Source organism: Mastacembelus armatus, chromosome 19 (genome assembly GCF_900324485.2).
Source record: "Mastacembelus armatus chromosome 19, fMasArm1.2, whole genome shotgun sequence".
Classification (NCBI taxonomy): Eukaryota; Metazoa; Chordata; class Actinopteri; order Synbranchiformes; family Mastacembelidae; genus Mastacembelus; species Mastacembelus armatus.
In genome coordinates this window covers 3,114,362-3,131,142 of record NC_046651.1, presented here as the reverse complement: position 1 = coordinate 3,131,142, position 16,781 = coordinate 3,114,362, and the positions used below count along the sequence as shown (strand labels likewise).

At 42.2% G+C, this 16,781-nt stretch overlaps 1 protein-coding gene across 2 annotated transcripts; it reads right to left on the bottom strand.

Annotated features, from left to right (window-relative positions):
• Positions 1–3,256: 3,256 nt before the first annotated feature.
• On the bottom strand, positions 3,257–15,300 carry dcxr (dicarbonyl/L-xylulose reductase). 2 transcript variants are annotated; one of them, XM_026316500.2, is made up of 9 exons: positions 15,061–15,296; positions 14,785–14,844; positions 13,770–13,867; positions 6,268–6,422; positions 6,064–6,106; positions 4,674–4,773; positions 4,432–4,496; positions 4,004–4,121; positions 3,257–3,492 (listed from the first exon to the last, which is right to left on the bottom strand). In XM_026316500.2, the coding sequence occupies exons 2-9, from the start codon at positions 14,834–14,836 to the stop codon at positions 3,389–3,391; spliced, it is 735 nt and encodes a 244-aa protein (XP_026172285.1). In that variant the 5' UTR covers positions 14,837–14,844; positions 15,061–15,296; the 3' UTR covers positions 3,257–3,388. The 2 variants fall into 2 exon arrangements, 1 of the variants encoding a protein (XP_026172285.1); XR_004463323.1 differs by lacking the exon at positions 3,257–3,492 and adding an exon at positions 3,521–3,880 and having other exon boundaries at positions 3,925–4,121; positions 15,061–15,300.
• Positions 15,301–16,781: the final 1,481 nt, after the last annotated feature.

Sequence of the window (16,781 nt, the reverse complement as noted above, 5' to 3'; positions counted from 1 at the left end):
CGTACAGACCCTGGAAAATCTTCATTCAAATATATATTTGTGCCTTTGAGGTATTTTGCCCTTTCCAGCACTGCTTCCTTGTCTTTTTGCTGAAGAAATTTCACCATAATCGGTCTGGGTCGGTTGGGATTCCCATTTTTCAGCCTCCCTACTCTTTGTACTCTCTCCAAGGTAATTTTATTTTGATCGAGTTGTAATTTCTCTTGAATCAACTGTTTGACTTTCTCCTCAGAGTCACACCATTTTTCATTTGGAGACTCAGGAATGCCATCCACCACTATGTTATTCTGCTTACACTGACTTTCTAAATAATTGGCTTTAGCATCTAACATCAGAAGTGATTCAGCCAATTTGTGTATGTCGTTTGTATTTGATTTACATTCGATTGAAAGTTCATTACTGTTAACTTTCAATTCATCTAACTCCTTCTGGGTGAACTGGAGACTTGTTTTTAAGTCCTGTACCTCTTTCAGGAGGTTAAGGTTACTCTTTGACTCATAGTTGTCATGATCATTTGCGTGAACGTTTTATAGTTGTGTTCTTGTTGCAGCATTAATTCTTTAAAATGAGCTCTTTCTTTTTCTAGCAACTCCCGTACCTGAGACAGGGAGATGCTGTTCTCATTGCCATCGTTCACGTTTCTTGGCATGGTGTATTAACTGTTTCCCCAGTAGCCAACAGCCAAACACGCCTCGGTTCAGTGAGAGCTCCCCTGGATCCTCTGTGAAACAACGCAGGTCCTCCCGCGACGCGGCCTACCCGTAGATGTCCGGCGGATACCAAATACCAAATTAAAAGCAAGTGTTTCTCAGATGAATACACTATATGAGATGAAAGAAGCCAAGCAGAGGCTGTAATTTGCGATTAGCACATGGGTCAGAGTTTCCCTTCGCTGTGATGTCTGAAACAGTGTTCTGCAGCCTCACTTACTGTGGTTGACCTGTGAGGTAGGTGATAATCCAGGTCACCAAAGGAGACCATCAGTTCAGCTATAGCAGCAATGACTCCTTGTCAAAAGCTAAAAAACACTTGGCTGAGGAATTGGCAGCAGACATATCATCAAATGAATGGGGGTCATGTCTACACAATATTAATACTATATACAAAGAAATTGGCAGCAGGTTTATTCAGTTAAAAAAAATCCACAGGAATCCACACTGAACCCCACAACAACTGTACAAGTGGAATTTAATTCCTACAGATACTTGTTGGAGGTGTGAAAATGGATTATTCTGGCTTCTTCCACAGCCAAACGGATTCTGTTGAGACACTGGAGGAAAAAACAACCCCCTCCTTGTGAGGAGTGGCTGGGTTCGCATCCTATGAGAAAGTTGCTTACGGATTACTGAACAAATTACATTCAATTCAATTCAATTTATTTGTATAGCGCCAAATCACAATACAAATCATCTCAAGGCATCATTACAGACTTACCTGGACTCCTTTCATCAGCTGGCTGTCTGTATCTTAACCTCAACGAGGACTGACTGATGTGGCTGATGTGGTGCTTTTGTGAATTTTTTTTTGTTATCCTTCTATCTTGTGTTACTCTGTGACTGTTCTCTTGTTAAAACTATAAACTTAATATAAATTATACATTATATAAAAGTAGGAAATTACTGGTCATCCAGCCCTTTATTTCCTTTAGACACGCCTGAAATCTGGCTAACTCGTTTGTGTTAACAAGTTTCATAGATGGATAAAGCTGAGTGTCATCTGCATAGCAGCAATAGAGTGCTTCCTAATAACATTGCCTAAAGGAAGCATGTGTGAGGTGAACAGAATTGGTTCTAACACAGAACCTTGTGGAACTCCATAACTAACCTTTGTGTGTGGAAGTTTCATCATGAACATGAACAAATTGGAATCTGTGTGATAAATAAGATTGAAAAATTTAGCACTATTCATAATAGCATTTAAAAAAAAACTGGGAAGATTGTAATTATTTTGCCGATGCTGAAGTTTTTTTTTCAGCACAATCCATGCGCAATCCTTCTCTATCAGGGTTTTATTTTTCAGTTCCAATTTTATTTGTTCTCTCTCCTCTTTGCACTCACCCGAACTGGTTGAGGCAGGTGGCCGCCCAAACTGAGCCAGGTTCTGCTGGAGGTTTCTTCCATTAAAGGGAGTTTTTCCTCTCCAGTGTCACCAAGTGCTTGCTGCTATGGGATTTGTTGGGTTTCTGTTGTTTTTTTTTTGTAAAGTGCCTTGAGATGATTGTATTGTGATTTGGCGCTATACAAATAAAATTTTATTGAATTCTTTTCAGTGCCAAAGTTTGTATTTCTGTCATGAGTCCCTCTGGGGACTTCCTGCCTGAGGACCTTTATTGTGTAGTGACTTCCGTTTTCTCCTCGCACTGGTCCCTGGCAGCTTTGTTGTAATTTGTGTTCATGAGTTTCACCTGTCCCTGTTAGTTTCACCTGAGTTCAATCACCTGTTGTGTTCCTCCCTATTTATACCTCCCTTCTTCCTTTATTCCACGCTGTAGCATTGTCAACCTAACCTTAGTCCATTCTGAGCGTAGCTTGTGTGTTTGTGATGACCATCCCACCCCGTCTTCCTGAGTTCTTGCCATCTTATCCGGTACCTAGTTTTGTGTTTGAGTTTGCCCTGGAGATCCCCAGGGACAATAAAGATTACTTTGTCCTGCATTTGGGTCCTGCCCCTCCTCCTTCCACCCAGCATCTCTACGCTACTCATGACAATTTCACTGCCAAAAATCGTTTAACTGTCACAAATTTTTGTTAATATTATTGTATTGTTCATATATTATATTAAGATTTATCTTGTTGTTCAATACTTATAAACTGAACAATATATCCACCATGCGTGAGCTAATGTCAGCTGCTGGATTTCAAGATACATTACTCATGTTCTACAGTTACAAAATAATGCAGATTTGCTCTCCAGGTGACTTCAGGTATAAATATGATCATACTTTAAAGCATGTGACACATTATTGATGTAGTACCATCATGTAGTTTGTAGATTAAGACAAACACAAAAAACCTCAATTATAGTAGAATGGGTGGTAGCATCAGACAAATATGAATTTGGTGCAGTTTTTACATGTGGAAATAAATAAATGCAACATTTATTGTCTATTTCTCCAATTTATTTCATTAAATTTGTATTTTATTTATATGTCCCATTTGGTCCCCCACACAAAATCACTGAAATAAACAATAAAGAAAGGTGGAGACCCTAACATATTCCTATATTACATACAAATAAGCCCAAACAGCATAGGAAGTTTGTCTGTGCAATCACTTTATTTAGTTACACACAGTGATCTGTATATGTGCAATGTAGTGAGAGACTGAGAAAGAATGATCTGCTTTTTCCTTGAGCATAAGAGCTGAGTGGTGAAGTGGGTACAAGTTGGTTAGCAGGCCAAAAAGCCTCCATCCACTGGCAGAGTGACTCCATTAATCATGTTGCTCTTATCACTCAGCAGGAATAAAATACTGTTCACCACGTCCTCCACCTCTGCACACAGACACACAGGAAGCTCAGTGTTACTGTTGGGATGAGAGGCTTATATAATGAATGCATACACCTGTTCAGCCCCCTGGGTTGAACTCTGTAGGGAGGCTGAGTGGTTGGAACACACTATCCAGATCCCTTTTTTACATAGGGGACAACTTACTTACATTTTGAGATTGAGATGAGAAAAGCAATAACCTGTTGTTGGTGTGTTAAACCTGTATTTTTTTATGCACTTAGGCACAGTGGAAACAAGTGGGGAGCACAACATCAGCATCTTATCACCTCATAAAGTTGACTAATTTGTTAGGTGTGTAGACATTACAGTAATTACCACTGATCTCAGCTTACGTGTGTCTATACAACAGGATGGAATGAAAACGAAATCTATGTGACTGTGTCTATACAACAGGATGGAATGAAAACGAAATCTATGTGACTGCCTCAGATGACCACAGTCATCTGCAGGATTGTGCTGTACTTTAGGTCAACATAACATCCTGTTACATCTCACCTGCAAAGTGGCCCAAAGGAATGCGGGACAACATAGACTGGGCTTTTTCAGGGTTGCTCCAGGCCAGACGACCCATCTTAGTCATCACTACTGTGGGGTTCACAGTGTTCACACGAATCTGATCACAACATGGCACAGCTCAAAAACAGTTAAAACAATTTCAATATAAATAACCAGTCAATCCATCACTTTAGCAAATGTGGACATCCACAGGGAATTTTAGATGGTTATGTGTAAGGAACAGGTATAGCAGAAGTCTTGCTTGGGGGACTAAACAGCAGCTAGTGGTTTAATTCTTTGGATGTGTTGCTGGGACACAGGCCATCTCCCTTCTAACTGCTAACATGTTAGAAACATCCTCCTCCTCCTCCTTGTCATAGTCAGATTTAAGTTGTAGTTCATTTCCTGGGGCTTAAGCGTCATGTCACCTGGTAAGGTCCGAGCTCTAGAGCCATCACTTTAGTCAGCATGTCCAGGGCTCCTTTAGTGGCACCTGAACAGTGACAGGGACACAAAGACAGAAATAACAGAAACACTTTCTAGTTACTGTCAATGAACTTCTTTCATTTAGGCACTCTAAAAACTGAAACCTCTTTATTTCCCTGAAGGCCAGGGCACACAGCCAAGCTCCTGGTGAATGCTGTAACAAGACTGTTCCTCTGATACTCACAATAGACAGCATGGTCTCTGAGGGCGCACTGTGAAGCCTGGCTGGACACATTGACAATGGAGCCTCCTGATCCTCTGGCCTTCATACCACGAGCCACTATCTACCCACAAAGTCAAAGGCTTTGTTATATGTAGTTTGATTAGGCAGAAACAATTTGATGATATTCAAGCATTACAAAAGCCATTTTAACTTTTGTTGTACAAATTATTACTGGCATCAAACTCTTGTTTGTTGTTAATGCTTCAATATTGATAAAATACTAAGTAAAAACTAATACTGATAAAAAGTAAAAAGTTAAAAAAAAAAAGTAAGTCCCATCCAATTTTATTTTATTCCGGCATTTCTGCCTTTGTTCTTTCATAGGTTTAGTATTATTAAGAAGTGACTGATTCAAAACCAGAATTGTGCCAGAACCCAACTTCTGATTTCAGTCTATCAGTAATAATCAGTTGAACTGAATGCAGCACTAAGGTCAAGAGATACTAGAACAAGATGATTATTTTGTAGTTAAATCTATGATTTCTATAATTTTTATTCTGAGAAGGCTCAACAGCTCGGTTCTGTGTGTAGTACAGAGACAAGATCAATATTTATACAATTGGATCATTAAATAGGGGCAGCATGGTGGATGAGTGGTTAGCACTGTTGCCTCACAGCAAGAAAGTTCCTGATTCAGGAACTTGTGTGGGTTTTCTCCAGGTACTCCGGTTTCCTCCCATAGTCCAAAAACATGTATGTCAGGTTGATTGGTGACTCTAAATTGCCCATAGGAGTGAGTGTGAGTGTGTGAGGTTGTTTGTCTCTATGTGGCCCTGTGATGGACTCGTGCCCTGTCCAGGGTGGACCCCTGCCTTTCACCCAATGAGAGCTGGGATAGGCTCCAGCATATCTCTGTGACCCTGGTTAGCAATAAGCTGGTATAGATGATGGATGGATGGTCATTAAATACTCATATTGTAGCTGTAAAATAACTGAATATTTTACTCAAAACAAGTTGGACTACGTTTGAACTTGTAGTTGCTTATCATATCTGGATGTCATATCATCTACAAGAAGACAGTACACCCACACTGAAGCTCCCTCCTTTGATTAATGTATCTGATAGAGTTAGAAGTATAGTGAGGACACGGCAATTTAGGACTTAATATGTGTCCAGGTATATGATTAAGTAAGGGTTGGACAATTGGGCTTCTCATGGGTCTCTGAAAAATTGATATGGCCAGATAACACCCTATTTCGGGCCTCATGACAGGGCAATCCTGAGCTTCCATAGGAAAGCATAGGAAAGCCATTTCTTGGCACATTCCATTGTGTATTTTGGTAAATGGAGCAAAGAAAACCAATGCAGTATAGCAATATGGATTTGTCTTTTAAAGAGCTATTATTTCACCTGGGACAAATGCAGCACAGCTTTCACATTCACAGTGAACGACCTGGAGATGAAAAAAAAAAAAAACTCAGAACATGATTAACTTAACAGGTTGAACCATGATGACACTTTAAATTCTGAACCCATCCTATGTGTTGTTTTATCCTGTGACTACTGAATAGAACATCCTCTTAGCTAGTGATTTCAATCTCATATGTGTCTTACAGGTCAAACTGGTCCGGTGTCACCTCCAGAAATGGCTGAAGGGTAGCATAGGCAGCATTATTCACCAGCAGATCGATAGGGCCAACCTCTTGTAGGGCTGCCTCTGTGGCTACCCAGTCTGATAGGTCCACACACACTGGGGTGATGGATTCACACTGTGAGAGGAAGCCAAAAGAAGACGTTGATTATACAAGAATTTCTACTCACAGACACATCAGAGTTGCAAATATCCCTATTCAGAATCCACCCAGCATACTGAGATACATATTCTTCAGCAAATTTGATGCAAACTGCCGATAACAGATCCTGTTGTCCCTTCAAATGCACAAAATCCACAACCTCTATAATGTGCTTTGAGCTTCTGCAGGCTCTGTCAACTTAATGTGTGTGGAGCATGCTGTACAGCCTAGTGTGCTTCTCTGTTTATCCACTATGACCAGTGCAGACGCACTCTACCAATTATATGTTGGTGGCTTTATTATAATTAAACTAGGGCAACAGCAGTGGACTGTTACTGAAAAGAAGTTTTCGTTAAAAATCCTATTGCTTCAGATACTTGTATACCTACTGGAATAGTATATATTACTGCAGAGAAATTGGGGAGCAAAACAAAAATACAATTAAATACAAATCAAACTGATTAGCAGCTTAATATTAGTTTTTTGTTGATCCTTGCTAGTGTGTCATTCAGAGACTATAACTGTTGCTATAATATGAGAACTAACAGACTAGAGCAACAAAACTGTAAAAGCTATAATAGAAATGTGTCAATAACCATTAGACTATAAGATTCCATTATGTTTTATTTGGGGAAGATAGGCCTTGGTTGGTTGGGGAAGTTTCACCTCTATAATACCTAATAAACAATGTAATAAAAACTGTTATTACACCCACACTGCCACACAGTCCATTCAGGCAGGCAGTTTATGTCAATATCAAGATAACACACTGTACTTTGTCTAAACAATGAGCTTTCCTCTTTTGAAGGTGCTTAAACTTTTTATACTACTATTTTTTGTATAAGAACTAACTGTCTGTCCTGCTATATTACTACCCCTCTCCAATGCTATACTTAGTTCTGCTTGGCTCGCATATCAGCCCATGGACTTGGAGTTAATTAACTTAGTGTATGCGTGAACCTTTGACAGGACTGAATATGTCCAGGGCTGAGCTCAAAATATTCGGGGATGAAGCCTAACTAACTAACTAGAATGGCGCCTGTTAGGTGGCAGCCAGTTACAGCAGCTCCTCTGTTTGTTTTTTGCAAGTTTTTTACTGAATTATCATCTGTTAATCCAAGTCAAGTCAAGATCTACACTTTCTCTCTGATAACGGATGAAAGTGGATGAGTTGGGATTTTCTAATTCCTGTGGAGAGACATATGGAGATTATGGAAACTCAATTCAATTTTCAATTCAATTCAATTCAATTCAATTCAATTCAATTCAATTTTATTTGTATAGCGCCAAATCACAATACAAATCATCTCAAGGCACTTTACAAAAACTAAAACTAAAAACCCAACAATTCCCTTATGAGAAAGCACTTGGCGACAGTGGAGAGGAAAAACTCCCTTTAACGGAAGAAAAAACCTCCAGCAGAACTGGGCTCAGTTTGGGCGGCCATCTGCCTCGACCCGCTGGGGTGAGTGGATAGAGCAGAGAGCTGATGACTCTTCAATCATTGCATACATCAATAATGATAACAATGAGGAATTCAGACACTTGATAAAAAACTTTGTTGATTGGTACATCAGAAAATGTGATGTGGCAACGGCATCTATACAAGGGAGCAACTGTTAGCTCGCAAAGGAACAAGTCTGCTTCTTGGTATAAAACCTGAAATCCCCCAAGACCTGAGGAGGTGTCGGAGGGGCTGCAGAGGAGTGAAGCATTGAGAAAAACATAGGAAATTTAAACCATTTCTCCCAAAAATTATTATGGGGAATGTGAGGTCACTCTGCGACAAAGTGGATGAACTTACTGCTTTAGCTAGCTGCCAGCGAGAGTACAGAGAGTGTAGCTTTGCTTCACCGAGACATGGCTGAATGAAAATATACCAGATAGCTTTCTTGAACTGCCTGGGTTCTCACTAGTGCAAGCGGACAGAGGGAAACAGAGCGGCAAGAAAAGAGAAGGTGGTCTCTCTGTTTTTGTTAACTCCAAATGGTGCAACCCTGGACATGTAACAGTAAAGGACTGCATCTGCACTCCAGACATTGAGCTGTTGGTGGTTGGACTGAGGCCATACTACCTGCCCTGTGAGTTTTTCACACGTCATTGTTGTGACTGTTTATATTCCTCCATCAGCTGCAGCACAGAGTGCATGTGACATCATCCACACAGTTGTCGCTGGTCTCCAGACAAAACACCCCAGTGCCCTCATACTAATTAATGGGGATTTTAACCATGTCAGTATTTAGGGAACTCTAACCAACTTCAAACAGTATGTGGACTGTGAAACACGAGAAAATAAGATTCTTGATCTCCTTTATGCCAATGTGAAGGAGGCATACAGCTCTTCACCCCTCCCCCCGCTTGGTGGATCAGACCACAACTTAATATATCTAGTACCAACACACAAGTCTGTAGTAAGACAACAGTCTGCTACCAAGAGGTATGTGAAGGTTTGGTCAAAAGATGCTGAGGTGGCCCTGCAGGAGTGCTTCAGGGTTACAAACTGGGACCATGACGGACGATCATGGTGAGGACATCAAAGGCATCTCTTACTGTATCACAGATTACATCCACTTCTGTGAGGACAATGTTGTTCCATCCAGAAAAGTTTGTTGTTTCCCCAATAATAAGCCATGGATAACTAAGGACATTAAAGGCCTCCTTAACAAGAAGAAGGAAGAAGAAGGAACTCCGGGCTGTGCAGAAGGAACTCAAGAGGAAGCTGAGGGAGGCAAAGCAGCTCTATAGAGACAGAGTAGAGCACAAGTTGAGAATAATATCAAAGAGGTGTGGAATGGGATGAAAATAATGACTGGCTATAAGAAGTCACACACTGCTGTGGAAGGAGACTCAAAGTTTGCTCATGAACTTAACCTGATCTTTAATAGATTTGACACCACCTCTGCTTCTTACTCCTACCCAGTGTCCTCACACACCATCTCTCCTCCCTCCACCACCTTAGGTGATGCCTTGGGGTCTCTTCACATCCCTCCATCCAACATCTCTGCCAATCCCCTTTGCCCACTGATACCATCTGTTCTATCAGCAGCCATACAACATTGAAGTATACCTCACCTCCAATACCTCCTCCCCTGCTTTCACCATCTGACTCTTCAACCTGCAACCCTGGCTCAAAAAGGTGCCTACATTATGGAAAACTTCCTGTATTGTCCCATTACCAAAAAGAGGCTGTCCCAGTACCCATAGTGACTTCAGACCAGTAGCGCTAACGTCACATGTCATGAAAGTGTTTGAGAGACTGGTCCTGCAACACCTGAGGTCTCAAGTGTCTGAATTTCTGGACCCCCTGCAGTTTGCATATCAGGAACACATCGGACTGGAAGATGCCATCATCTTCTGAATGCACAGATACTCCCATCTGGAGAGGCAAGGCAACACTGTGAGAGTCATGTTTTTTGACTTTTCAAGTGCTTTCAACACTATTTAGCCCCACTTGCTAAGTGCAAAGATGCAGGGTATGGAAGTTCCCGCAGACATGGTGGAGTGGATCAAAGACTACCTCACTGGGCAGCCACAGTTTGTTCGCATAGATAGCTGCATATCTGATGTGGTGATGAGCAGCACCGGTGCAGCCCAAGGAACCGTACTGACACCATTCCTGTTTACACTCTACACCTCAAACGTCCGCTACAACTCAGGAACCTGTCACCTCCAGAAGTTCTCTGATGACTCTTCAATCATTGCATGCATCAATAATGATAACAATGAGGAATTCAGACACTTGATAAAAAGCTTTGTTGATTGGTGTAACACAACTGTCTAAAGCTCAATATCAAGAAAACCAGAGAACTGGTGGTGGACTTTAGGAGGAGCAGGAAGACCCCAGTCCCTGTCTCCATCCTTGGGGAGGAAGTAGAGATAATGGACTCCTACAAATACCTTGGAGTCCACATTAACAACAAACTGGACTGGTCAAACAATACAGTTGCACTCTTCAAGAAAGGACAGAGCAGACTGTTCTTCTTCAGGAGACTCTGCTCCTTTGGCATGTGCAAAAAGCTACTGAAGATGTTCTATCAGCCTGTAGTAGCGAGTGCACTGTTCTTTGCAGTTGTGTGCGGGGAGATAGCATCAAGGCTGGTGAGGCCAACAGACTAAACAAGTTGATCAGGAAGGCAAAATCGTATGATATATTGTACATATATAGAATGGGCAGCTTGCACATATGGACAGGCACCATCAATGCTGACATATATATCCAGGTTTTAGAGCAGCATACAGACACTGTCTTTTTCAAGGAAGGCCTTGTATGTTTCAGCAGGACAACGCTATATCGCATACTGCATCTATGACAACGGCATAGCTTCGTTGTGGAAGAGTCCGGGTGCTGAACTGGCCTGCCTGCAGTCCAGACTCTTCACCAATTGAAAATATTCGGAAGTCTGGTTGTTGAGGAGATTAGGAAAGAGGAGGAGACTAATGGGCCAAGGCAGTCTTAGGCACAGCAGGGACAGTGGATGAACTGGGAAAGTGTAGAAAGAAACAAAAGTTGGAGAGATGTGTGGGACATGGATGCAAGTAGGATTAGATTCATGCAAGGTGCAACCCTCTAATCCTGTTACCATCTTCTCAAAATATTAAGCGATGGATAGGTGAGGTGGTTTGACTGCTGGCGTTGTCAATAGCGCTTCTGTTCCAGTTCTTGTCTATGGATCGATGGCTAGAGCAACCAACACATTACAAACCCTAAACCTATTTCTGTTGGTGGGTTGATGACTGGAGACACCAATACCATCTTTGACTTTGTTCCTGATCCACTAGTCGTTGGCTGGAGTTGTTGATGACACTCCTCCTGCCAGTGGGTTAAGGACTGGAGCCACCTGTAACACCTCAGTTCCTGTTCCAGTGCCAGCAAACACCACCTTAATCCCTCTTGGGCCGCAAGAGACATCAGCATGAGTGACCCCTCTCTGGACCACAGGACACGTTAACAGAAGCAGCCAAGTCCAGGCCACTGAAAATGTTGACATGGGCAGGGCTGCTGGAGGGCATAGGCTGTGGCAGGATGCCCTGGTGCTGTTGCTTCGTTCAAAGCTTTGCGGCATGGGGACCTGGCACCGATATGGGTTCAGGTGCTGTCGTAGACAAGGACTTAGATGTGGGCTTGGGCACTGACAGGCATCTAGACACAAATGGAGAGGTGGACACAGATGGGGACATGCACTGAGGCATGGTGGGCGACTGTGGGGACATAGGTGAGGGTGGCATGCAGGTGACGATGGTGTGACAGATGAAGGTGGCATGGCAAGTCACAGCTGAAGGCTGTGGTGTGGCTGGAGACTGTGGCATTGTTGGACACTGTGGTGGGGTCAGGAGCTCCAGTGTGGACTGGGACTCTGGTTAAGACTGGGGAAAGGCATAGACTCAGGTTGGGTTGAGGTTCTGTTAAAGGCTGGACGTCTGGCAAAGATGGATTCTCTGGCATTAGCCTGTCCTGGCAAACATGTTGTCTTTAAGGCTTGGCGGAGGTAAACCCAGACCAATGAAGCAGGCTGTAGAGTTGGCTGTGGACCTGGCAGTGAAGCTAACAGAGAAGCTGGCAGTGGATCTTGCGGTGGCTCAGGCTGCAAAGCTGGCTGGAGATCAGGCAACAGAGCGGATTGCAAGGGAGGCTGTGGGGCTTGCTGAAGAGCTGGGACTGGTGCTCGCTGCAGGGCTGCAGCTGGAGTAAATTGGATGTTAGAGGTTTAAGCTGACTGAGGCCTAGTCCCTCCTGAGCAAGGCTGGTGAGGCTCTGGCTGGGGCCTAGCAGGCTAAATCTATACAAAGAATTAGTCCGGAATCTCTTAGGTTGAGCTCAATTTCCAGGGGGCGGGCCAACGCAGAATAACCGCAAGCTAGCTTTCATTTTTGCTGTAAAAAATATGAGAATACAGTGTTATCACCAGTTCTGTGCATATTTCTGAGTAAACGGAGTAAACAGCAAAAGCCAGTTGAAGAAAGATTTGCGGACTTGGGAATGAAAGACTAATCTAATTGGACGACTGGAGATAAATGGCTGTGAACGGCCTGGCTTTGACGCAGAAGGAAAAGAGTCTATCTCAGGGGTTCCACATTCTTTCGCTAAGAAAGGACTGGGTCAGGCTGGCCAGGCTATAGCAAGACAAACTGAAGAACTAATTGGGAAGTCGGGACTGGAAGAGGCTGGGGCACTGGTGGTATAAATATCTGTAGGGGAGTTAAGGGAACCTATGCGCCCTGTATTCCATGAAGCCTGGAGTGAAGCTCTGTGGTAGAGGCAACAATCTGGGCCATACTTTGCTCCCACATCAGCATTTGTTGGTCCAGATAAGGCTGCTTGATGCACTGTCATACTATCTTTAAGGAGTGAGCCAATTCTGTGGAGCTGCTGATGCCTAGTGAGCTTTCAGAAAGAGACAATGTCAAAACTGCATGTAGAATTCCACACTCTTAGTAACTGCCTACTTGTAGTAGACTACTATGCAAGATGTATTCACACAAAATATAAGAGTTATGTAGTTCGCAATTTATAATACACATTATTTATAATGCACTTTATATTTGAAGCAAATCTCAAAGTGCTACAAATTATTTCAACCCAAAAGCTCTGATAATAAGATAAGTTTCAAGACCAGATTTAAAATCATCAACAGTCTGTGGCATCCTCAGATACTCTGGAAGAGATATGAGCCTCATACGTCAAATAAGAGTCCATTTTAACTCCAAGGTTAATAACAGATGTTGACAATGGAGCGGATCCTGACCAGAAAAGGTGATACTACTGATGTTAGTTTTATGTACAGGTTGATAATAAGATAGATGCCAAAGCAAAAAACAAATAAAAACATTGGAGTATATGGATTTTAAGTGACATGTCAATGAACTCAAAACTTGGGTCACAGTTTTATAAGGTAATACTGTATGACTCAAACCTTTTTAATATGTTCATGTTAGGTTTGACCTTGGAAGTGCAGAGCTCCTGCAGTCAAAGTGTAACACTTTTAGTTTATGTTTGACAGCACTAATATGTTGTGCATATATACATGAATATTAATATGCTGTGCTGAATGTTGTCATTTATGTCCTTTGCACCTGCAGGTTAACAAGGCAAATCCCAAGCATTTGTTGTGATGCAACATATATGAATGAAAACTACATCAGACAGCAGCTCAATCATCCAGAGGACAGTTACTCATTCCACCTTCTCTAGTAATGAAGATGAAGAGGAGGGTGAGAGATGAGCTAAAACATAGGAGGGTGTGAATGGGTGAGAGATCAGGGATTGAGGCTCCTCAGATATGTGACAGGTAGTGTGTGTGTGTGTGTGTGTGTGTGTGTGTGTACCTCCTGCACCAGACTGTTCAGGTCGGCCTGTGTGCGCGTTACCGCAATGACCTTTGCCCCACAGCTTGCTAGAGCCAGAGCCGTGGCCCTGCCAATCCCTAAGACACAAAGCATCCATAAACATAGACTTATTACAGGGTGACACCAGAAGTGACACAAACATTCCACATGTCTCAGGTCATGTCACACTGCACTCCATTATAAAAGCTACTTTTTATTCTATTTTATTCTAACTGGCATGACTCTGGGACTACCTGTAACATTTATACACACGTGTTTAATTAATATTATATAGCATTGGCCTGAAAATGCAACTTCTCCTAGTTTATATTATTGTATTACAGGGGTTGGACAATGAAACTGAAACACTGGCCAATTTAGTGTTGGAGGCTTCATGGCTAAATTTGACCAGCCTGGTGGCCAATCTTCACTGATTGCACATTCCACCAGTAAGAGCAGAGTGAAGGTTTAATTAGCAGACTAATAGCACAGTTTTGCTTGCATACAACATTATGGGTGCACCTCAACTCTCCTGTTTCCACCAAAACTGTTCATCGGGAGCTCCACAGGGTCAATATCCATGGCCATACTAATGAATTATTGTGGTCTAAAACCAGGTGTTTCAGTTTCATTGTCCAACCCCTATACATCGTCATTCATTCTTTGTTTATACAGCTCTGTGGGAGACCCCAGGAGGAGTTACAAATACATGAACAGACACTATAGTCCACAGGGAAACAAATCACATATGCTTATAAATGCTAAAGAGTGGCACATAAAGTGTTACCTTGCTACCTAGCTCATCAATGTGTGGAACTCACGATGAAAAAGATTTTCTTGTAAAACAGTAAATTCTTAAATCTCAGTTTTTTATTCTTTGTGCCATACTCCCGAGTATTAGGATCTAACGTTCTTCGTCCTGCATGGCTGGAGAGGTGGGTGTGATTTTTAAAACAACCTGGCGGAGTGGTTGAGCGCACTGAACGCTCATTGTTTGTGTTTGAGCTGGTCTTACCTTTTCCAGCTCCGGTGACCAGAGCTCGTTTGCCTGCAAATGAAATCTCCATGGTAGAGCCTGCAACAACGGGACAGATAGATCAGACTACAGGCCGTGGAAAAACGATCGTTCATGTGGTTCGTGACTGTCCATGTCTGTCGTCAGCGCTGATCAAGTCAAAACATGGCTGCAACCTAAGAGCTCTCTCCTCTAAACATTTGTATACATCTAAATTGTAATTCAGATTTGTACGCTATGTTTTGTGATTGTAAATAGCAGTTTGGAAACACTCACCAGCGGACGTGCCGTGTTGCGAAACTCCAGGAAGCTGTGTCTGTGTCCCGCTGGGCTCAAAGACCAAACTTACAGAGAGGAAACGGTCCAAGCATTCGTCTTCCAGGTCAAAAACCGCTTTGGACGGCTGTAGTATTTTAAGTCAGTTCACACCGTTCAATGGCATTTGGTTTCATCTGTAGCTGAAAAATAACATTAGAAAAAAACTTTAGCCTCCAAAACAATACTGTATCCTGAATACGCTGATTAGCCCACAGAGATCAAAGTTATGGATTGCTGGGTCCTGTCCTGATACTGTGAGATCATTAAAACCAAGGAGAAAGCCTTCTACTCATCCCATCAACATCTGTGATGCTGACAGTGAAGTGGTGTCTGCCTACAGATATCTAGGCATGAACCTGGACAATAAGTTGGACTGGCCATGGAACAAAGATATACAATATAAAAAAGGGCAGAGACAACTTTTCCTACTAAGGCTGTTTAGGTCCTTAGATGTCTGTAGGAAGATGCTGCACATCTTTTACTAAACTATGGTAACAAGTGTGCTGTGTGCTGTTTTATTCTAGTCTGTTGGGGAGGAAGGACTGGAATGAGGCTGGACTCACTGGAGTCTGTGGTGGAGAGATGCTCACAGACAAAGGTAGAGTCCATCCTGGAATACACTGACCATCCCCTTCACAACATCCTGATGGAGCAGAGAAGCAGCTGCAGTGGACGACTCACCTCACTGAGCTGCAGGACTGAACCGTACAGGATACGATACTACTCTTTCCAACTCACCCCAACCGGTCGAGGCAGATGGCCGCCCAAACTGAGCCCGGTTCTGCTGGAGGTTTTTTCTTCCGTTAAAGGGAGTTTTTCCTCTCCACTGTCGCCAAGTGCTGCTCATAATGATAAATATACATACAGTACAATATACAATACATAAAGATGTTGTCAATAGTGTCAAATGCAGCACTAAGGTCTAGCAAGACAAGTATAGAAACAAGTCCATTATCTGAGGCTAAGAGAAGATCGTTGGTAACTTTCAACAGTGCTGTTTCTGTACTATGATGTGCTCTAAATCCTGATTGAATCTCTTCAAATAGTTTATTCCTGTATAAGTGGTCTGATAGCTGCTTAGCAACAGCTTTTTCTAGGATTTTAGAAATAAATGGATATTGATCTATAATTAGTCAAGACTCCTGGATCAAGACTAGGCTTTTTGAGTAAAGGTTTGATTACTGCAGTCTTAAAGGCCTGTGGTACGTAGCCTGATACTAGAGATAAATTTACTAAGTCTAATAAAGATGAGTTCATTAATGGCAGGGTGCCTTTGAGCAGTCTAGTCGGGATGGGGTCTAAGAGACATGTTGATTTAGATGAAGCAACTACTGATGTGAATTCAGAGAGCTCTATGGGAGAGAAGCAGTATAAACATAACAGGTCTTACAGATGATTCAAGAGCTACTGTAGTAGAAGATTCATTTATTGCAGCTATAGGAAGCATCTGATGAATTTTATCTCTAATAGCTGTGATTTTATTTGTAAAGAAACTCAAAGTCAACACTGCTGAGAGCTAAGGGAACACTGGGCTCAACAGAGCTGTGACTTTTTGAGAAAGTACTACAAGACTAGTTGAATTTCCCTTGAAGATTATTACTTTATCTCCACATAAGACCAATGATTATTTCACATGATTTAAAATGTATCTGTAGCTATTGCCAAAGCAACAGGTTTTA